The 22,691-nt window shown below is 31.5% G+C and overlaps 2 protein-coding genes across 5 annotated transcripts; one reads left to right on the top strand and one right to left on the bottom strand.

Annotated features, from left to right (window-relative positions):
• Positions 1-3,663: 3,663 nt before the first annotated feature.
• On the top strand, positions 3,664-5,713 carry LOC114185535 (transcription initiation factor TFIID subunit 8-like). 2 transcript variants are annotated; one of them, XM_028073317.1, is made up of 2 exons: positions 3,664-3,968; positions 4,182-5,713. In XM_028073317.1, the coding sequence occupies exon 2, from the start codon at positions 4,292-4,294 to the stop codon at positions 5,438-5,440; it is 1,149 nt and encodes a 382-aa protein (XP_027929118.1). In that variant the 5' UTR covers positions 3,664-3,968; positions 4,182-4,291; the 3' UTR covers positions 5,441-5,713. The 2 variants fall into 2 exon arrangements, with proteins under 2 accessions (XP_027929118.1, XP_027929119.1); XM_028073318.1 differs by having other exon boundaries at positions 3,669-3,968; positions 4,064-5,713.
• A 4,124-nt stretch (positions 5,714-9,837) lies between these two features.
• LOC114182931 (protein LONGIFOLIA 1-like) lies at positions 9,838-15,219 on the bottom strand. Of its 3 annotated transcripts, none has more exons than XM_028069742.1 (6): positions 15,010-15,219; positions 14,426-14,755; positions 12,981-13,036; positions 11,043-12,905; positions 10,799-10,940; positions 9,838-10,660 (listed from the first exon to the last, which is right to left on the bottom strand). In XM_028069742.1, the coding sequence occupies exons 2-6, from the start codon at positions 14,577-14,579 to the stop codon at positions 9,987-9,989; spliced, it is 2,889 nt and encodes a 962-aa protein (XP_027925543.1). In that variant the 5' UTR covers positions 14,580-14,755; positions 15,010-15,219; the 3' UTR covers positions 9,838-9,986. The 3 variants fall into 3 exon arrangements, with proteins under 3 accessions (XP_027925543.1, XP_027925542.1, XP_027925541.1); XM_028069741.1 differs by having other exon boundaries at positions 15,023-15,219; XM_028069740.1 differs by having other exon boundaries at positions 14,426-15,219.
• Between the last annotated feature and the right edge of the window lie 7,472 nt (positions 15,220-22,691).

Here is a 22,691-nt window from a genome sequence, read left to right as displayed (position 1 = left end):
AGGTGTCTTCCAAAAAGGTCAACTTGAAATGAAAGGATAAAGTATATTACTACAAAAAAAAAATTAAAAAAAAAATCGACAGTATAAAGATTTTCTATCCCTATTTAAATCTTAATAAAAGCTAATACTTTTATTTTTTTCAGTTTTTTTCAAACTATTTCATATTGTAAAATAAAAATATAGATTATTAGTGTTGAATAGGTGTAGAATAGAAATGAAGGCATTCATGTTACAAGAAAATTACAAATTATCAACGAATTTTTACAGTTTTTCCGACAAATAATAGTCGTCGATAATTTTTGTTTTTTTAGTCGTATCATCACTAAATCGTAATCAGAAAGATAAAAGAAAGTACAAAAGTATTACAACTAATATAAGTGTGTGTGAGTTTATCTTGTATTGAATAAAACTGAAAATGTTGAATAACATACAAAAAATATTTATAACGTATTTTTTTAAGATTTTGATTTGAATATATTATCAATTGAACTTGTATCTCGCATCGTTATATCTTCTCACTTTCTGGATAAGCATTTAATATAAAAATGTTTTTCTTGTCCTTGACTAATAACATATCTTGATTTTAGTTTAGTATAATTTGAATCTCTATTAAATTAAAAAAACAAAAAGACTTAAAACAAAATTTTATTCCTCAAAAGCAACAACACAAACACCATACAGCAACATCTATTACAAATAACACTACTAAAAAAATTCATATTTTGTTTTGAAAATTTTTTCGTAGAAAATACTTACAAATTTTATTGTGAAAAAAATTTGTAAGAAATTGCTATCAATTTTCTTGCAAAATATTTTGTATAAAACATTTTTCACAATAACTTTTGTAGGAAATACTTATTTCGTAGAAAATGATTATCCACGAAAAAATTACCTATTAATTAAAATTTTTAAAAAATAAGAGAAAAAACAATTTTTTTACAAATTTTCTTAATAAATTCGCAAAAAAAAATTCTACATAATATGAGAATTTCTAATAATGAAAATACAAAGTTCAAAATTGTTTCTACGAACAAATGAGTCATGATGATATTGTTTATCTGAGCATGAAAGCACCACGTACACAATCAACCATGATCAAACAGAATACCAAACAAGTAGATTGAGGAAAAGGAAAAAATCAAGTGATTACAAAATTATTGGGATGGTTAAAATAGAAAACACATAAATATCACGAGACCGTGTTAATTGTATACCTTCTTTGAATATTTCAATAATAAATTTACAACTATTGTTGGACATACACATATCTACACCATCACCATCAACATATACTAACATATTTAGGGTTTTGAGTGTGTGTAATGGTAGTGTTGGGGTGAATGATCGACATGATTTGATTTTAAAGTCTTGAAGTTTATTCTCAATTAATTTGACAAGACCAATGACTTGAAGATGGTTCTGGGCAAATATTAGATTAAAGACCTGATAGGAAACTATTAAGGATAATACCAGCTAATAATACATTTGCAGAGTTTTTAAAACATGGCTTAGAACTCGGTGACACTGCCATGATGTTGTAGTTTGAAAAGTTTTTGCTCGGTGTATCGGTGAGTGAGTTTTTTTTTTTCTCAGTATTATTAAAAAAATTCATATTTTATGTTAATTTTATTTTTAAATTTTTTATAGAAAATATTTATTAATTTTGTTATGAAAAAAATTATAGGAAATCGCCGTTAATTTTTTTGTAAAATATTTTATATAAAATACTTTTTACAACAAATTTTATAAAAAATATTTGTGAATTTTATAATTTAAAGGGAAATAATTATCCACGAAAAAATTACTTACCAATTAAAATTTTTAGAAAAAATTATTTTCTTATAAATTATTTTAACAAATTTACAAAACAACTTTAAATATAATATGAGAATTTTTAACAGTGATACGCGTCAAATTTCCTACAATATCTTATCAAATTTCTTCTTGCACCCCATCAAACTGGATTTTACTTTCCTGAACATATTAGACCAATTTCGGAATTTTTTTCGGAAGACACTCGTCCTACCACTATTCTCAGTTCAAAAATTTTGGAAGTTTGTAAGGAAGTATAAGAAGAAATTTGACGGGGTGCACGAGGAAACATCCATATTTAAGGCAATCATTTGTTGTTGGGCTCAATGTATTAAGGCTTAGCTGGTTTTATTTCTATGAAAAAAATGTGCTATTTGGACCTCTGATTCTTTTCAGTTTGCTCAGAACGGTTTTACTAGTATTTTTTCTTGTTATGTGATATTTAATTTTATTATTTTTATTTAATGTGATACTTAGATTAACACTTAGGATATTTTTAACAAATAATAATTGGTAATGGTATGAGAATGACAGAAAATGTTATCCTAAAAGCAAATTCATAATTTGTTTATGTCATGAGGGGTGGTTAATCATATGATAATTTCTTGCTAATACAGAAAAGAAAGTAAGGGGAAAAAGAAAGAGAAGATCGAATGAACAAGGATAATCAAGGATAAAACAAAAATTGCAGAAGACAACCATTCAAAGTTTACTTCTTAGTAAAAAAAATGTCCCTTTTTAAGTGTTAAGACATTAGAAAACACAGAGTGACTTTACAAGAAGAGGATATTGTACATCCTAGGATTACGTATATATAACAATGAGAATTAAATTGAATTAGGATGATTTTCAAATATTTATAACCTCCTATTTCATTTATGTTTAATAAATATTAAAAACATAAAATTGAGTTTAGTAAAGAGTAGAATGATAAGGAAATATATAGAGAAAAAAATTAATATATATATATATATATATATATATATATATATATATATATATATATATATATATATTATATTTCCTCTTCTACTTTTTCGATTCATATTTTCTTATATCAAAATGTAAATTCATCATTTCTTTTTTATTTTCACACTATTTTTTTTTCATTTTTGAAGAAAAAAAAATACATTAATTTATTTCATCACACATGTTATATTTTATTCTTAAAAAAAAGTATAACCTTTTCTTAATCTGTTAAATATTGAACATTAGTTTCATAGTGTAATATTTATGTTTCAAGATATGTCTGAAAAATGTATTTAATGAATGAATAATATGAGATGTTTATGATTTGATTGTTATAATGAATGTAAATGAAATCGCTTTATCATATTAATTAATTGTATTTCAAATAGTTTTTCCTTGATTAGTGATCATATAATAATAACGTTGTTACACAAAAAACAATTAAAAAGCTTATCTAAGAATGAAACGATCGATGAGTAGAAAAATAATATAATATTTATATATAGTATGATAAATATAATAATTGTTGGAGTGCTATAGTTTACCTATAAATATGTATTTTTAAAAGTTTGTGTGACATACTTACAAGTGTGAAAAACATTATGTTCTTTACGTATATGGATGTTATTTGTGAACAACATATAATTAAGGATAACAAAATTAATAGTAAAAAAACAAAAAATTGCAGTTGAGAAATCGCTTCACTACCAACTAATATCATATTACGGGTAAAAAGTCTTAAGGTACAATATATTAATCCAACAAAATTTTTATTTTGTTTTATGATCTATTTTTGGAAAACATTTTTGGTAAGCATGGCGTGATCATTCCTCAACTGAAACGACGCCGTTGCGTGGGAAATATTTATGATTATTTTTTGGGTATTGATGCCCCTACCCCAATTAAGGTTGAGTATAGGAGGGTTCAAATCTCGAAACCGCATCGTGTCCGTGTCCTTAATTCTGCTTCCAAATTTCCAACTCCCTCTGTTTCTAATGGTAGCAGTGTAGTGTATTTCGATCCAAGGGTTTCCCAGGGTTTAACCTGAACCAAACCCTAAACCCTAAATTTCCCAATTTCTTCCATCTATATTCCGCTCTGTCTCTTTCTCTCTCTGTGTCTCATAATTGCTGACCCATACTCTCTCGTTTGTGCTCTCAGATCCAATCACCACCCTCTTATCACTGGTAAGTTTTTCTGCTATTTTCCTTTTTGCTTTTAATTTCCATTTATGGTGAATATTTATTTCCGATTCCTCCTCCCTTTTTATTGGACGAGCTAGGGTTTTGCTTAGCTAATAAATATTGTTAGTGGGAAACGCCGAAATTGTGATCTTGGCATTCAACTCAAGTTCTGTGTAATCTGAGACTCGTTTTTCTTTTAATTGCGATTTTTCTCAGAAGTGATTGGCGTTGTTGGGGTGTGATTCTTGGTGGGTTTTGGGGTGCTGAATGATAGTGATTTGGGGAATGTGTATTTTTGGGTTTTCAAGTGATATGAAGTGCTGAATATGAGCAATGGCGGTGGGAAGACTGGAAGACAGCTTGAGCAGCCTGGCCCATGGAGGAGGAGGAAAGTGGGTGGTGGTGACGACTTTGCCAGGGCAATTGCGAAGATTGCGGTAGCGCAGGTGTGCGAAAGCGAGGGGTTTCAGGCTTTTCAGCAGTCGGCTCTGGAGGCGTTGTCTGACGTTGTGGCTCGCTACATTTTTAACGTTGGGAAATCGGCACATTGCCATGCTAATCTTGCAGGAAGAACTGATTGTCATGCTTTTGATGTCATTCAAGGGTTGGAAGATATGGGATCAGTGCAGGGATTTGCAGGTGCTTCTGAGGTAGATCATTGCCTTGAAAGTTCAGGTGTTATTAGGGAAATTTTTCATTTTGTTAACGAGGGTGAACCGGTTGTGTTTGCGCATCCTATTCCTCGCTTTCCAGTTGTGAAGGAACGGGTGCTTAATCCAAGCTTTTTGCAAAAAGGAGAAGAACCTCCTGGCGATCATATTCCTGCTTGGTTGCCTGCATTCCCTGATCCGCAAAATTTTTCACAGTCACCAGTGGTGAATGGAAGGGGTACAGAACCTCGTGCAGTAAAATTTGAGCAAGAAAGAGAGAATGGCAGCAAGGGGGAGTGGCCTGTGTTGAATTTGAAGCAGCAGATGGTCTCAAATATGTTTGAAAAGTCTGCCTTGGTTGACCCTGCAGACACTAAGGCAAAAAGAGTAGCAGCAGAAGGTAACCCATTCCTTGCTGCTCCTTTGAAAATTGAGGACAAGGAAATTGCTTCTGTTCCTCCTGCAGCCAAGCTTTTCAATGATGTGGTTCTCGATAATCCTGTTGTTGAAAATTTCGTTGAAAATGAACCAATTTCAGCTTTGGAGACATTTGCTCCAGCAATTGAAGCAATGAAAAGCACATGCTTTGATTCTAAGGAAGGCCAGACAAAAAATTTTGTGAATGAGAAGCCTATTGTGCGTTTTAAGATTGGGATAAAAAACAAATTAGTAGGAAGGTCCATTGGTTTGATCCCACAAACAGAGGAGCATAACAAGACTTTGCCATGGTTTGCGATGGAAGATGAGAAGGATGACAGGAAAAGGAGGGCAGAGAAAATTCTAAGGGAATCCTTGGAAAACCCAGATCAGCTTGTTCAGTTGTAAATTAGATTTTTCTTTAACTAGAATCTGTATACTTGATCAGGAGAATGTCAGGATAGCTAGTTCTGGGATATTCAAATCTTGGTAACTGTCTGGTTGTGGGCATTATAGGATGGATATTACTATTTTGCTCTGACATGTTCTCACTTTAACAATCTTTCAGGTATGTGCATGTCAATTGTTTGGTAGATCAATTTATGATTCTTTTTATTGAAGTCCTTTGGATCTGTATGATCTTATGCTAAATATAGCATATAAAAACATCTCAACTTCTGACTTGTGGCAGTTACTCTAAATTGTTTACCGTACTCCTTTACTTCATAATTAGTGCTACATCCACAGCTAAATTCCCACAGAAAAAAAAAATCACATTCCTTTATGAGTAACCTACAAACTGGCGGTAGAACTGAATCAATTCCAATTGTTTCAGATCACTTGTTATAATAACTAACAATTGAGAGAATTCATTTAGTTAACAGTGACAGATAATCCTCGTATTCTAATGTATAAACAAGTGTACTAAAGTCTCACACCCAGATATTACATTATTCTTATTCAGCACCCTGCTGTTTCAATTCACGTGTTATAGTTAATAGTTGAGAGGACAATGCATAAGATTCGTTTAATAGTTACCCGTATTTATCCTCTGCACATTGTCATTGTAGCATGTTCATGTATAAAGAAGTAGTATCTGAGCTTCATGCCTAAAATGTACAGAGAACTATTTGTTCTAGTCTAGCTGTTGTATTTTCCCTTTTTTCTTGTTAGCATTATCTTGAAAAGCCACATTTTTGCTTGTACAAAGAACTTGAGTTTTGCACTACCAATTTATCTTCATTTTACATATTTTAATCCATTTTTCCTTGTTTTAAATGTATAGTTATTCTTGCCCTGTTGCTAATTTTTTTTTTGGATTTGCTTTTAATACTGGACATCTGTAAACCCAGCAATACGGAGTACTGACAATAGCATAAATAGCGGTAAAGTTGATTATAAGCTTGAGATGAATAACTGGGCTTACAATTCTACAAGGTATGAAGGTCGTCAGGTTAAAGTAGTTGCTATTGAGGAATATGGCATGAATTTGCCTACGTAAGTTTGTATATTATCATGTGAAAATGTCGAGAAAGGCTTTCCACAAGTAAAATGGTACACGAGGACCAAGTAAAACTTAGAGGAAATCATTAGAAACTACTTCTATCAGAGTGAGCTTATTGAAATTTAGTTCTTGACAGAGCCCAATGACATTTTTGCTTCATGTTACTAACTTCATCGAATGTTTTATCAAGCTCTCCTTGATCAGGTTGTCATATAGAGTTGTTCTTAAACTGTAGAACTTACTGGTATCTTCGACTTCTGCTTTATGCCAGGATGTCATATATTGTGCTACATATCTCTGGTTTCTGATCACAGTTGTCATATGGCCTTTCTTTACAATTTTTTATTAAAATATTTTCATTTCAGATAATTAGTGGATATGAAATTCACGTTGAGCTCAAATCCTTTGACTTAGACATGTAAATGCAGCTTGACGACATTCTAAATTGAAGCAATTTGTTTCTTTGAAGTACTAAGACTCATCTTTTTCCCCCCACATCATTTGTGGAACAATGTGAACTGTCTATATGTAGGATCTTGTCTGTTGGATTGTTCGATCTATATTGTGGAATTAAGGTTGGATATAAACAAACAACCCATATCTTCCCTGGTTCTTTCTCCCACCACTTCTCATCGTTCTGGAATAATTCCAAATACTTTTCTTACAATATCTTGAAAATCTTGCTATTTTTTTGTGGTATTAGATTTTTTTTATATTTCTAAGATGTTTAATACATTTATTTTCTCAATTAATATTTTCTTATTAAAGTTGTAATAATATTTGTACGAGGGTTTATATTACTTCACAGTTGTAGAAAAAAAATTGGGGACCTGTTTCGGGAAAAGGAAGATTTGTAGTTTGTATACTGAATGAGAGCAATATTCAATGGGGGTTCCTCCAAATTTATCCCGTAAAATTATGATTATGGAGACTTATAAATGTTTATAACAGACTTGGATGGTTTATAAGTGGTACGTTTTATTCCAAGTTTATTGGATAGCTGCACTGTCTTGGCATCGATGCAAATTTTGGGCAGAAAAATCACTGTCTCTGTTCATTTGGAGTCAAATTTTGTAAAAATGTGTTTTCAGCTTAAGTTTTACTTGATTTAAAGTTGCAAACAATTTGGCCCAGTTCACTAGTTCATGAGCTCAAGTCTTTAGAAGCATATACTGATAGCATTTTGTGTGAAAAATAATTGCCGAAAATGAAATACAAATATATTATATTTTTGGTAGAGCCAGGGCTTAGAATGGAATGAATATTTGGTACAGTTAAAGGGTAAAGTGATGGATCCAAAGTTAAAATGTTAAGAATTAAAATGGAGTTTTGGACAATAGTTTGTAACTCATTTAATATATTTAACTTGTGTACGCACTCATTCACTTGTTAAATTAATCGAATTATAGTTAACTTAAGTTTACCATATTTATTTCATAAATCAATTGCATCAGGCTAATTAACTAGTTCGGTTTTAAATTAATATCTGGGTTGGTTCAATTAGTTGTTATCACTCCTAAATGCAATTATATGAAAATTGTTGGTGTTGTGGAGGGTGCGTTTTCTTTTCTTTCTGATGTTGGTTAGTACTGTTCAAAACTCAAATTAATGCACAGACATTTTGGTTTTCATCACTCCAAATTTTGTCTGAGATGGCTCACATGACTTAAACGTCCCAACCCAACAAGCTTCATTTTACTAAATTTATTAGAAAAGGTTATTTAATGCACAGGTATGCTAATTATGACTGTGTTAAATGCTCATAAAGCAAATGAAGTGACGCAATAAAAGAACCAGCTCATCTTCAAGCTATGGTGGTTGTTTATTTGGAAATGAAACCATTTCCTTTTACAAGGGAACAATATTTGAATTTAATATTTCACATAATTAGGAAACCTTGTTAAGTTAAAAACGAGACTGTTTCAAGGAAAAAGTAGAAACATAAGAAAGAAGATTCAAATTACTCCATTTTTATAAAAGACTCAAATTTTTGAAAAAGAAAATGATTTAATGCATCTTTCATTTCAATTAAGAAAAAGTAATTAATATTATTCACAAACTTAAAATTGAAAGACAAATTAAATCTTTTTCTTTTTCAAAAAAAATACTTCTTGTCTAACTTTTAATAAATGTATTCAATTATTATGACAGTGGAAATAAAAGTAACTAATACAGGGGATAAAAAAATTAAAAAAGAATTATACAAACAAAACAATATAGCATTTCTTGGTTAATGTCACTTTCAGATATTTAAATGAGATCTCATGTATTTTGTGTAAGAAAAACAAAAGTGGTTGGAAGGAGAGTAAAATCAAAAGTAGCTAAACAGGTTTCTTTTTTTAAAAAATAAATGAAAATTATAAATGCTATACAGTTCATATAGATCGAATGTAGTTATTTTGAATAGATTACTAATTGTTGTAGAAAAAAAAAAGACACTTAAAAAATAATCCAAGTTGTAACTGCAATAGACTTCTTAAGTTCTTATATATAGATCAAATATGGTCATTTTGAATGAACTGTTGATTATTATATTTCGGGCATACATAATTAATTATGTTTCTAAATATGGTTATTTTGTTTCACAGTTGATTAACTATTATTCTCACTATTCTCGTTTATAAGACAAAAACAATATATTTTTTTCTCAAATACTATAAACAAATTTTACTCTAGGCACTAAAATTGTTGGAGGAAACTCAATATTAAATTTCCAGCACAAAATTAATATTTGACCTTGGTTGCACCGTTATAATATGTTCTCCCGTTTTTATAATGCAATAATTAGAAAAAATATCAGGAGAGTAGTAAAATTTAACAAAACTAACAGATATTTTTAATTCGTGCGAATTTACTTGTTTATATATAAAAATGTAGAGGGTATTAAATATTTATCAAATAAAATTATTACCCACTTTACCATATAGTCAATCACTTTATGATAATATTAAACTCAATTAGATAAAAATATCCGTTTATATACCTTTTAAAATGAATGTTAAAATCAATAAATTACAAGTTGTTACTAAATCACAGTATAAAATTATTTTGTATAACATATTTTTTCTTTTTTAAATCAATAAATGAAGACTTTACACCACGATGTTTGTTGTTTTATTAGGATTCAGACTGAATTAAAAAAGAAGAAAGATTTATATGTAACACTCTGCATATTTTCAACAGCTTGTCACAGTTCACACCACTGATATAGATTTGTCTATATTTCTTCATGTATTTACGAACATTGACTATGCAAATACATGAAGAAAGACAGCAATGGCAAAGGTAAACGTGGAAACAATTTATACAAAAACAAGTGAAACTGCCAATTAAGCAGCTTATTACCCATCAAACTATATATCATGAGTAGCTAGATTAGAAAAGTGAAACATGAAAGACTACACAACTAGGTATATTCTCTTTTACCCTCATACTTTTGAGCTAAAATTCCTACTTGAAAAACACTAGTTGCCTGCAATGTGTACCAGTGTGGTTTGCTACTTCACCTCTCACAACCTCGGTTATCAAATCCTTAAAGATCAAACGTTCAATATCCAACACAACATTTGGTGTCTCAGTGCAACAGTTGGTCCAAATTGCATGGTGATGCTTCAAATTCTCATCCTCATGAGCTAAACCGACATTCCCATATTGAGGCTGCAACTGATCTATTTCTGTGCACAGTTCATCCAATAGCTTCTGCCCTTTTGTTCTTGTGCTTGCAAACTCACTTGGTTGGCACCACAATAATGCAGAAGAACTATCCAATATCAGCTTTTGAACTAAAATGTCATTGACAACATCAAATATGAGTTTTCTTTGTATCTGCTCAGGATTTTTTAACCTGGCACTGTCTTCAATGTTAAAATGTCTTTTCTTTGTCTTCTCTTGTTCAAGTGCAAAGAACAACTTTGGATTAATCAAGTGACCCGGCGAGTGAAATATCTGGCTGGAGCTGTGGCCACTCAGCAGACCTGATGCTATCAGTATTTCTGTTATATACTTATGGTCAGGGTGCTTAGTGTTATTGAAATTGATGAATTTCTCTTCAAAGAAGTCAATTTCTTGAAGTATATCCACTGAGTTCTCTTCACTGTCGCCATCAGTGCTTTGAGCTTCACCTACTGCAGAACATTTGAAGAAAACCAAAATGTAACTCAGAATTCTTCCCTGTATTATTTATGTAAAACCACTAAAATGTGTATGAGTAGTGATACAGATAAAAGATTTAGATTATCCTTGATTCAATCTTTGTTGCTTACCTGAGTATTTTGAGATGTCTGGTTTCTTTTTCACAGGAGATGGTGGGTCATCTCTATAGAATGCAGCATCAAGAACAGACACAGGACTTGGTTGTTCCGCAGTAACCATTGTCTCAGCCTTCCTCAACTCTTCAAATGCATTCTGATCAACAAAAGAATGTTAAATTCATTCTGTTCAACAAAAACAATGTTTAACCAGTTGATACAGTTGCAAAATGTTACTCTGCAAGGCAGAAATACTTACATTTTGATGCATGCAACTCAGCTGGATGGAGGAGCTAATGATCTTTCCAGTTTGATCAATTCGAATGACTTCAATCTCACTATGACCGGTTGAGTTTCTTTTGTCGTCTAAGTCCGAAATGACATTAACATGGTGCTTTAAATTCCTCCAGTTACTACTGATCTCACTGAAACGTTCATTTATTTGCTGCAAACTGGAGAACTTATGTCTTGGTGTTGTACTTGGAGAAGACAATTCCACAGGTTGAGTATTGTGCTCTCTTCTGTTAATGCAGGAATCCGATGATGAACTGGTTGGTCGTGAACACCTCTCCAGACCAAACTTCTTTTGTAATCTGGGGCTCCCAGACACAGTTATATAACCAGAACTGGTGGTGCATTCTCCAGTCTTGTCTTGAGAAACTTCCAAGGATTGCATCAATTTTGAAGTTCTCAAGTTTTTATATGATGGACGAACCTGTTGGCCCAAAGGATCCTTGATATTTTTTGTTGAACTTATGCCTTTAGCACTATTCTTGTCAACCAATCTTCCATTTGTTGGATTGCTAGAAGAACACTTGTTGACACCAGATTTTCCATGAACTGATAGTTCTGTAGGAGAAGGACTATTGACTTTTCTAGCAACTTTCGCAGGTTTCATGATGACAATTGGCAGTTTACTACCACGGTTAGAATTTGACATCTCAACCGTGACAGATACAAGATCTTTCTGTCGTACTCGTGGGCTTTGTAAGTTCGAGCTTTCACTGGTATTAGTACTATTCTTATTGTCAGATGGAGAATTTGAAGCCTGATCTCTAGCAATGTCTAACGAATCTTTACGTCTCTGCATTGCTTCAAGAATGTGTTTAAGGGCTCTGAGATCCTTTCCAGACTTTTTGAACTCAAGTTCTGCCACCCTTTTCTCAATTTCCCCATATACCGTGAGAGAGGTCTTTGAGGCTTTTACATCAGATTCACAACCCTTGGAAGTTTGTAATTGAGAACTTTGGATTGCATCAGGTTGCCTCCAAGGAGTTGATTCTAGTGCAAATCGTGAATAAGGCTTCTCATTTGTGATTGAATCAGCCTTTCTAAATTGAGGCAAGGTGAATTTTTGGTGGTGCATATCTTCATCACATGTGCTAGAGAACCTAGAAGTTCCAATTGGACTCCCACAAGTTTGTGCACGCTCCGGGAGGGCTTCAAGTCCCATCAACTTTGCTACAACACTGGAAGATCTTTTGGAAGTTTCTGGTTCTTGCAGCTGGTTAATCATTGTGCTAGAACTCTTTGCATAACCTTTCTGCTGACCCTTCAACAGGTTGCGAGACTTGTTTCCTTCATTGGAACCTCTATTGGACCCTTCTCTGCTGTCCAAGGAAAGCCTTGGGAATTCCTTATGCTTTGTGGCAGATTTGAATGTTTCATCATAAGAGAGCCTTGGTGAGTCCCAAGGTGTTTTCTTGGACTTGGCAAGAGTGTGGAATTGTTCGCCGGCAACTGTAACTCCTACATTGACAGATTTTTGTGACCGCAGAGGCCGGGGAGAGTCTATGAGTTTCAAGGTATTAGTGTGACCCTTCTTTTCCTCTTCAGCCACAGTTCTCACAGACAATCCTTGAGCTTCTTTATGCATTGAGTCTTTGACAATATGGTTGAAATGGAGGGATTCATGGCGTGAGGTATCAAGTTGCTTCTTTGCTACTTTTGAATTTGTATGTTCAGGAATTCTTGTCTGATTTCTTGATGATGATTGCATCTGAATGGTTCTGTTAAACTCAAGGGATGACATGCTAGATGAACAAGAGGATGAAGACAAAGAAGTTATGGATGATTCTGTGGAGAATTGTTGCTTTTCTCTAGCATCCTTCAGATTCTTTGCCTGCACCGATCGATACAAATGTTTAACAGATTTTTTCTAAAATTCTGCAGAAGAGTCAGACTACTGCTATCTTACCTTAGTTTTCTTCAGCATTGTACCATTGAGCTCTTTAATTTCATAACTGCTTGCACCTGAGAAGTGAAGGAATTTTTACTTAGAAGTTAGAAGAAAGTACAGCGGAATATTTTGTCAAAGGTTAAGTTTTCCTAAATCCATTTTCAAACATGCTGAAGCTCCATAAGTCACAGATCAATGATATGACTTTTAAGGTTTTTGATTCAGCAGAAATTTGGAAGTTGTGTGAGAAACAAGGATGTTGAGACACAAATTTTTCATGCATGGAAAAATCAGAACACAGAACGATACGTTTTTGGTTTTCAGTAGAATGACGTTCTACTTCGGAGATTTTGAAGCAACTTCAAGCACCCATGTTGCATTGAATGAGGAAAAAGAAACAAATCCATATATTCTGCAATGTGTCGCTTTAAAAAGTATTTTTTTTATACATTAGAAAATTTTCAAGTTTCGTATATTGAGCATCTTCCATCTTAGACTTCAAAAGGGGAAAAGTACTCAGATTCTTATATTATAATGGATTATGCAAATTACAGAAACTACAGAGGAAACTCCCTACAGAATTTTTATCAGCCAAATTCAAAATATGTAGAAAAAGAACATATTTTTCAAAAGCAGATAAAAAAAAACTACAACTCCGAAATTTAATTACAGTTACTTGCATTATCAAACCTAAAGTTGTCCACTAAATTTATATATTCGTTAGAAGATGAAATATAAGAAGTTTCACCAAAATGTGATTTTCTTAGATCAGCAACCAAAAAAAAATTTAAAGACTAGGAAACAGGATGGAAAAACAGCCATAATCTAAGTTGAAACCACTAAATAAACAAACTTTAACTCCCCTTGAAAAGCAAAAATAAAAATGAAGAAATTAAATTGAAAAAAGAGCTCTGTGCGAGGACAAGTTCCTGACAGATTGAAATAGGTTTTTTGTTTCTGAAAATTAATGTAGGAGAAAGCGGATTCTAATAAAAATAATATTTTGGTAATGCATGCAAAAAATTCAACATATACTCAGGACACAACTAGAAGCAATTGAACCAACAAACTTGCAGCATTTCTCTATCTCGATATACGAGATTGCAGAGAAATTTTGTACGTGTACCTAAACACTTTCCACGTTAATAAAAATACTAATTTGTTTGCTTAACCATTTGCCTTAATTTTAGTATGCATGTAAATCAAATTTTCTCTGCCCCCAACATCTACCAAAAAGATATCAAAATCTAAAAAGTGCTAACACCCAAGTTGATAAATCTGACTGTAACATCAAGGGTTTTTCAGTTTTTAAGTTTATAACGGTAGTTGCATCGATTGTGTTTTTGCAGTTTTTCCATTATATGAAGAAACGCGGTGAAAGCCTCGTTGTGGATGTAAAACCTTGCTAGCATCATTGTATCACTTTCAAAACTCTGAACAGAAACAAGTATATCACAGAATACCTGAAGTTGGCCTGTGCTGAATGCAGGTGCCGGAGCGTTGGCCGGTGAGGAAACGGTGGCGGTCAAAGAGCTGAAAAAATCCAGTGATGCACCCAATTTGCTTCTGCAAATCTGGGTTTTCATCCTTCAAGGATTTCAAAGACTGTCCAGACATTTTTGCTTTCTCAACCTTCAACTTTGCAGACTCCGCAAGGCTTAATATGTTAAGTCGCAGCAGTAACAACAACAAGAACAACAACAACCATGTTCCTAAGAAGAGAGAGATCTTGTGTTTCTAGGATTCAGTGGAGGCAAAAAGATTTGAATTGTGAAGATGACTCAGCGCAGGACCTGACCCATAAGAGTTTAAAGTTTCAAAACAAGATAGTGACAAGAATTTGCATACTGTGTGCTGAAATATGAAGACTTGGACATGCAAATTTCATGAAGGGTTGTTTTTTTGTGTTACATGTGTGTGCATGTGTACAAAAGTGTGGACAGAAGCAAAGGGAGAAGAATGAGATGCAGCGAAGAGAATATTATGCACTGCAGAAACAGATGGAACAAAAAAGAGGAGTGGAAACAAAGGAATCACAAAGTGCTACCGCTAGCATCCACCTTCTAGTGAATAACAATGCAGAAAGTGAAGAAAATTGAGGCACCCAAGAAGAGAGATGTTTTGTTAATTTTCTCTGGGTTTTCCCACAGAATAAAAGGATTGCTTTTGTTTTTTGTTATCTCAGCAGGTGCAGAAGCCAGAGTGTATTGTGTTGGGTTGGGTGAGAGAGGCGTTGTAATTATTATATATGTGAGGCAAATGTTGAAAAACAGGTTGCTTAGAATATAGTATAGTATAATATAAGAAGTAGAGACAACCTTTTAATTACATTACGTAAGAGAGAGGGGAAATGGGTGGAATTTGGGGTATCAAAATCTGAGTGCCTTAAAGAGGGAGAAAGTCTTTCATAGTTAAACAAAAATACTCAATTTCTAACTTATTTTTGAAGGAAATCAGTGCATAATATGTCTATGATATTGTATAGTTTTACGTGATTTATAGTTGAATTATGTTCATAAGATTTAAATTTGAGATTTACACTTATAATGAAGTTAGTGAATTGTAAGAAGGAAAAGTAAAATGTTGAATTAATAAAGAAAGAGGAAGGGTAAGTGGGACAGGTTAATGAGGTCTGGTCTTTGGTCATTTCGTAGCACTTCCATGTGGACAAAACAACGTGGGTGGGACTGTGCCTTCAACCTCTCTCCATGAGCATGTGGAGTTTGTCAGACTCAAAGAAAAAAATAACATGTAGAAGTAAGAAGTGGATTTTGTACCAAAACAAAAAAGCAAATTTAAACAACAAAAGTGAATACAGATATTCAGCGAAAGCCTGCAGGATCTAAACCCCTTGTTCAACCATTCTCACACACACTTTTCACCAAATTGCCCTTCATCTCTTCTCACCTTTTTCTCCATACTTGGGACCTGCCCTCAAAATGGATCTTATTTCACTTTGCCATCCAAAGTGCAAAACACCCTTATTAAACTTTTGTTTTGCCTACCCAACTATATTTATTACATCAATGTCACATACACATTTACCTTTCTGCTGGGGGAATCGCATTGCACTTGCAAGCCACACACAGTGACATAAATGAATATCTCTGCATTCAATTCTCTGAAAGTCGTCACATGTTGGTGAAATGGGAATTGAAGAAAGCTATTGTTATTGTAGTTATTCAACCCGATGCATTTGCTAACCTAGAAAGTAACAAGAGTGTCCACTCCCAGTGCAGTGAGGTGGTGGGTTAGGTGCTTTTTAGTTGATACATTTCAGCATAAATGTGGTCCTGCTCCAATGTGTCACAAATACTATCATGCAAAGCTTGACAGTTACAAAGTCTAGGAATGTGTTTGGACCATTAGCATTTCCAGAACAATGAATATGGGAGATTAGGATAAAATCTTGAGGGAGTCCTTTTAAACACTGTGTAGTGTTTCCGCCGCAAAGTTTTGGTGTGTTTCTGCTGCCACATTACTGATATAGGACCACCTTGTTAGTGCATCATCGCTGTCATTGGTACTGCATGAGTTACACTTCACTCACCTCTCTGCATTTTTTCTTTCATCAAATAAAAACCTATTGGTCAAGCTTCACCTATTAGATTAAACACGAGTTTTCTTCCCAAGTCATTTTCATCGAGATCATCATCATAAACACACTTTTTAAAAATACTTCATTTATTTCTCTAAATTAAACTGATTATTTGTTATTATATATCTTAGCTCCTTGCTTTATATTCAAACACACACATTTTTTAACTTTAGAATGATGTATAAACCACTTAGAAGATGTGCATGTTTGGTAGAACTAAAGAAAAGTAATTGTAAAGAAAGAGTTGAAACAGGTTACTGAGACTTTTTCCTTTCTGGAGGTTTCATTGTTTGTTTTCTGAAACCAGTAAAATTTTCTTCCCTGTGCAAACTAGTAAAAGCAGGAAAAAGAAATAGGTCCAACGCTGAAAGAATCTACCCCTTCACTAACATGAATTCAAGCACCATCATCATGGAAATGCTAACGTGTGATTATCCATCACGATCTAAATGTGGGAAATACCACCCATCACTTTCTAAACTCGATAGCACCTCAAATGTTACGTCTTTTCTTCACTCTACTTAAAATAAAATTGGCATTATAAGTGGCTCATATATATATGTAGGACTGCTATATATTGAAGAAAATACAAATTGATCTTTATAAACGATTGAGAGATTATACATATATAAATATACTAGATTTGAATGTCTATAATGTAAGAGATTACGTAACAACCTGCAGTTAAAGCATATTTATATAGCCCTCTTTCACATGCATCCAAGAAAATACTATATGGTTTACATGTGCAATATGCTTTTTAATAATGTAAGATACGTCCTACGCTTCACAACACAGTTGTACAATCGATGCTTCTGATATGTTGATTACAAATATATAATGCACAAATTCTTAGAACGCCACATCAATGTCTTATTCCTTTTAGATAGTTAAGAATTCAAATAGAATGTGTTAGTTTTATCATGAATTGTATTATTCATTTTTATATTATTTTAAAAAATTAGGTTATTTTTAATTAGTAGATAACATAAAACTAGAATATATACAACTTAAACTCTATTATTAACTTAACCAAGGACAATAATTGGAATGATTGTACAAATCAGCTAGGCTAACTTTAAACACCCACGATCTCGGGTCTTTATTTATTGGATTTCGAATTATACGTACGGGAATTACAAATACATAAGATTAATTATCATATTAAGCACTTGTTTGCGGCTAATAATACAAATTGTTGTCTTATAAAACATTGAGTATGATTGGGAGATTTTTAGTAAACAATTTAGTTAGTCAAGTGAATTACACACAAAAATTATGTCAGAAATTTAATCATAAAAATTACTGCAAGTTAAAAAATACTAAGAAACTTATTATAAATATGATTAGAAGTGTTTATAAAATACTTGTATAGGTATACAGGTATTTTCTGTTAATTGTTTTTAATGTGGCATAATTAGGTGTGTTTCAAGTAGAACTTATTTTAGTCAAAATTGATTTGTGTTCGAATGTATTTGTTTAAAACTAAGTCCTTTGATGGAAATTTTACAAATAAGTTACTAGTAACACTTTATAAAAGAAAGTTAATTAACTCAACAAATTTCAAATGTAGAATCAAACTTGTATTTCAATTTAAATCTATCTAAAAGATTATACTAATTGATCTCACTTTAGATTATGTACTAATCAAAATACACACCAAGCTATGGCTAGCTTTCCCAAATTCTGCATAGTATAGACATTATCATCACATTAATGCTAGAGAGACACTTACTCAAGCATCACAATGGTGCTTTTTCTATTATGGCAAAGCTTATCTGAGGTCTTTAAATTTTGTCGCTGAGCTAAAAGTGCTACCTGAATATTCGTCTTACGTATGTAATGGTAAATTTTGGCTAACAAAATGCTCATAATGGAGCTGCATAATGATCATTTTAGACCATTAATAGTTGCATATTCACCAAATTAACCAGTGAGCTATATGTTATAGGTTTTTGACCAAGAGGGCAACTACTACATATATATGCTAAGTTCTGTGCACCTGAGTGCTCTTCGTCAAAGAAGCATATGTTACATATCCATGAATGGTATTGTCCTGTAAATTATAAATGCTACCACATTTCATTTTATAGTATCTAACTTTTTTTTTTTAGAATGGTAAATTAAAGATGAGAGGGAATTGTAGTTTTCCTTCACAAGTTTGAGTGGTTCAGAAAAAGTAATTTGCATTGTTATCATGATTTTGCACAGGTACATAATCAACGAGTAGCTTCTAGCTTAAACCAGAGATATCTGCACACTGTATCTGTGAAAGCAATAAATGAGAGTCATTCACCCAAAATGCTAATAGAATTAAATTTACAATCATGATATTTAGATACCAACAAGGTAAAGGAGACCAAATAGAAAAAAATTGATTATATAACATCATTTAATGAGTATGTTTTTTAGAAAAGAAAAACAATAGTAGAAGCCTAGAATAAAAAACTAGAGGAACTTGAAACACTTATCTCTAAGACTTAGCATCAAATAGGTTCAGTCGAATTTAAACTCAGAAAGTCCAATCCGAACCAATGTGTTTGGTTTGGTCCATATTATTTATCAAATGAGGCTACCGTTTGGGGAGGTCACATGTTAAGAAGGTCACGAGTTCAATAAATGGGTTCAATCGTGTAAAAAAATATATGAATTTATTAAAAGTAAGTAAAATAAATTTGGAAAAAAAATATAAACATAGATCATTTAGTGCTTTTAATAAATGGGATTGGAAAGAGTAATGACAACAAAATATAAATTACAATTAGAATAAAATTTAAATACAAATTTTCTTAGCCTTTGCGTATTAAAAGTTTTATTGTGACAAAATTTACATTTATATTAAATGTTAGTTTCAAGGTATAATAAACTCTAATTTAAATTGAGAACCAAATCTAAAGAGATGTATTTACTTTTTTGTCCTTCAATTAGAAAGTTGATGTTATAAATGTAAAAAAAAAAAACGTACGTAATGTATCTATATGTGTGTGTTATCAATGCAAAATTTATTTTGTATTTACATAAATATAAAACCACTTAATTAAAATTTTCATATTTCAAATCATAACTCACATATTTTGATATTAGAAAATAAACACGACAAATTATCCATTAACATCTATGCGAAATACATTAATCATCAATTACATGTCATTTATTTAACATAATTTGCTAGCGTGGAAATTATCTAGAAAAAAAATATATTATTTTCTATCTTTCTCTTGCTTGAGTAAAGGATCTTTCACTTGAACTAAAATTGTCACTCAAGTGATAAAAACACCATAAAACAAGTTTGATATCTTAGTTTTATTTTTGCCTAAACTACATTACATAAAATCAATCAAAATTTTTAAACATTTTCAACAAACAAACACCATTATAACTTGTTTTATAGTTTATAACATTAATAATGTGTTGGTAATTCAGAAACACTATCTCAAACTCAAATTAGTTGCTTGTATTTAAAGTTCAAAATTATCAATAGATTAATTCATTGAAAGTTTTACTATAATACCCTAATTCCATCAATTCCTTCAAACCTCAGTAACAATTCAAAAGTCCATATCTCACTAGTCTAGTTTTTATATATTCTTAACTTCTACGAAATTCCAACACAACTGAAATGAAATCAATATATTAACTTTTTTTTTACCTTTAATTTCAACTCTTGAAGGAGGAAACTAAAACTAAGCAAACTTAAGGAAGTACTAACTTCCGAAGAGATTGAATTTACAAATAAAACATATTACTTTTGACTTAAATTAGTATATATCACTACTAACGAGTAAAGATTAATATCTTAGTTCAAATCTTACATCTCACATGCAAAATAAAGAGAAAAAGAAAATAATAATAATAATTTAAGGAAAAGAAAACTTACTCTAAGATAAAAATTTGGCCATTTAAGAAAGTTTTAAACTTTGATGTCTTAACGACTTCTTACATATGAAAAATTGATAAACGTTTTCAAATTTTTAGATAGAATATAAGAAAAAAATTAAAAATGATAAAATTTATTAAATAAAATACTAAAAGATTAAAATTCTGATTATGTATTAAGCATTATTTAAATTTTAATTTATATTATTTTTTAAATCATCATTAAAGCAATGGAATCTTGCAACTCACGAAATGAAACTCCTGAAATATTTTAGTCCTGTCATGCATGGGATAGAGACAATTAGGTCAATCTTTTACAGAGAATATAATTTAGGAAATATTTTCGTTGGATCATAGTTTTCAAGAAAAAAAATGTAACTTGAAATGTATTTTTAGGTATATTTAAAATTACATTTGGTTAGATGTCAATATTCTTTAAAAATATTATAAAAATAATAATGGACATAAAAAAAAAAGTAAAGATGATAATGGACGTTATAATTGAGTTACAAAGTAGATTCACACATTCACTTAGAAATTTCACTTCTTCACCTCTCATTACATAAATAAAAAATATAATAAAGGCTTAACTAATCATAAAATAATATTCTTGTGATTTTTGTTTATTTTATTTCTATTAATTTTCTTTTATGTTGAAATGTATCGTTATTTCGTTAAATACAACGAAAATAATGCTATCGTAATCACATGCTAATAAATGATAAAGTCAAATAGGAAACGTATCACATTAACATAAATTAAAATAAAATTAAGGACACATCTATACAAATAAACTAAAAAAAAATATTATATGTACTAAAAAGTGAAATTCATAACGAGTAAAAGAAAAAATAAATAGTATTTATAAGCACTAAAATCAAGTAAAAGTAACATGTTTTCAGAAAAACAAAAAAAAAATCTTTAAAAATATTCAAAGGTTAGAAGTAAAATATGTTGAAAAAACTAGATAGGTTCAACCATGTAATCGATTAAAAGGTTGTTATGCACTTGACATGCATGGAAAGATAAAAAAAGATGATTCGATTATTGGTGATATATATACCTAAAGAAAAGGAGTAGGAGAGTTGAAGTGGTACTTTGAAAAGGGATGCACAACCACATGCAAAAAGTGGATCATCACGACCTACCTCACTTTTTATTGCCCACTAAGCAATCCACATCATCTTAATTCCAAACACAACTTTACTCTCATCCATGTCTCATCAAAGTCTCCACCAATTAATACGTTCTTAATTCACCAAAACAATTATTTATTATTAATTAATTATATTATAAATTTAAAGAGTTTATGAAAATTAAACTTGTATAAATTTATGAAATAAAAACATTATCTCTTGCATGAGATTGCGAGGAATCCTATCCTATAGTATTTGTTATTAATGAATTGAATTCATTTGAGTAAGAAGTTAAGTTTTCATTTTTTAAGACACGAATCAAGTAAATTTGAAATATACTTTATTTGTTTTTTATGAGTGAAAAATAAGAAGGAGTTGGAAGAATGAAAGATATTGAAAAGGGAGGCAAAGGTAGAACGTTGTAATGAAATAAAGAAGTGACAAAAAGGGTGTTTAGATATTAAAAAAGGGACAGAGCATTGTTAAGAGAAAGAATCCTTGATTCTATCTTATCCCATTCCTACATACATCACTTCACATGAGAGGACAGCTTTTCAAATCTACCATGTGGAGCACATACTCATTCCACATTCAATTGCAAGAACTCATAATATCTTATTTTTCTCTCACACCTTTCTTAGTCAATTCCAATAACTCAATCATATTGCTTCTCTTTTCCAACATTTTCAACACCAAGATCAATATGAATGTGCTTCGCCATTGACAGGTACCAAAACAATCACACGTGGAAGATTGTGGACTTTGCATTTTTCTGACAAATTCTTTCTTCTTTTATGAGAAAAGATAGACCTTAAAGTTTTTCTCAATAATAGGTGCTCACGTGGACTGACTACTATTTATTTTTTATTGTATATAAACAAATGTTTCACACAATATGCTTAGTAATAAGAATGTTAGAAATCAAATACCACAATCTACACAGGTCATCACAATCAAAAGCTTTCATCTTCACATGCCCCAACCACGACGAAGCTCACAACATTTTTGGCTCAAAATATGAAGATTCCATTCTGTTTCCTGGTCTTGTCGTTTCGATATTCAATGATTCCAACCATTTCATATATTTTTTATAAATTTAAATGAAATCACGGTAGAAGT

This window comes from Vigna unguiculata, chromosome 5 (assembly GCF_004118075.2).
Source record: "Vigna unguiculata cultivar IT97K-499-35 chromosome 5, ASM411807v1, whole genome shotgun sequence".
In the NCBI taxonomy this organism is placed as follows: domain Eukaryota; kingdom Viridiplantae; phylum Streptophyta; class Magnoliopsida; order Fabales; family Fabaceae; genus Vigna; species Vigna unguiculata.
This window is presented reverse-complemented; position numbering and strand designations above follow the sequence as displayed.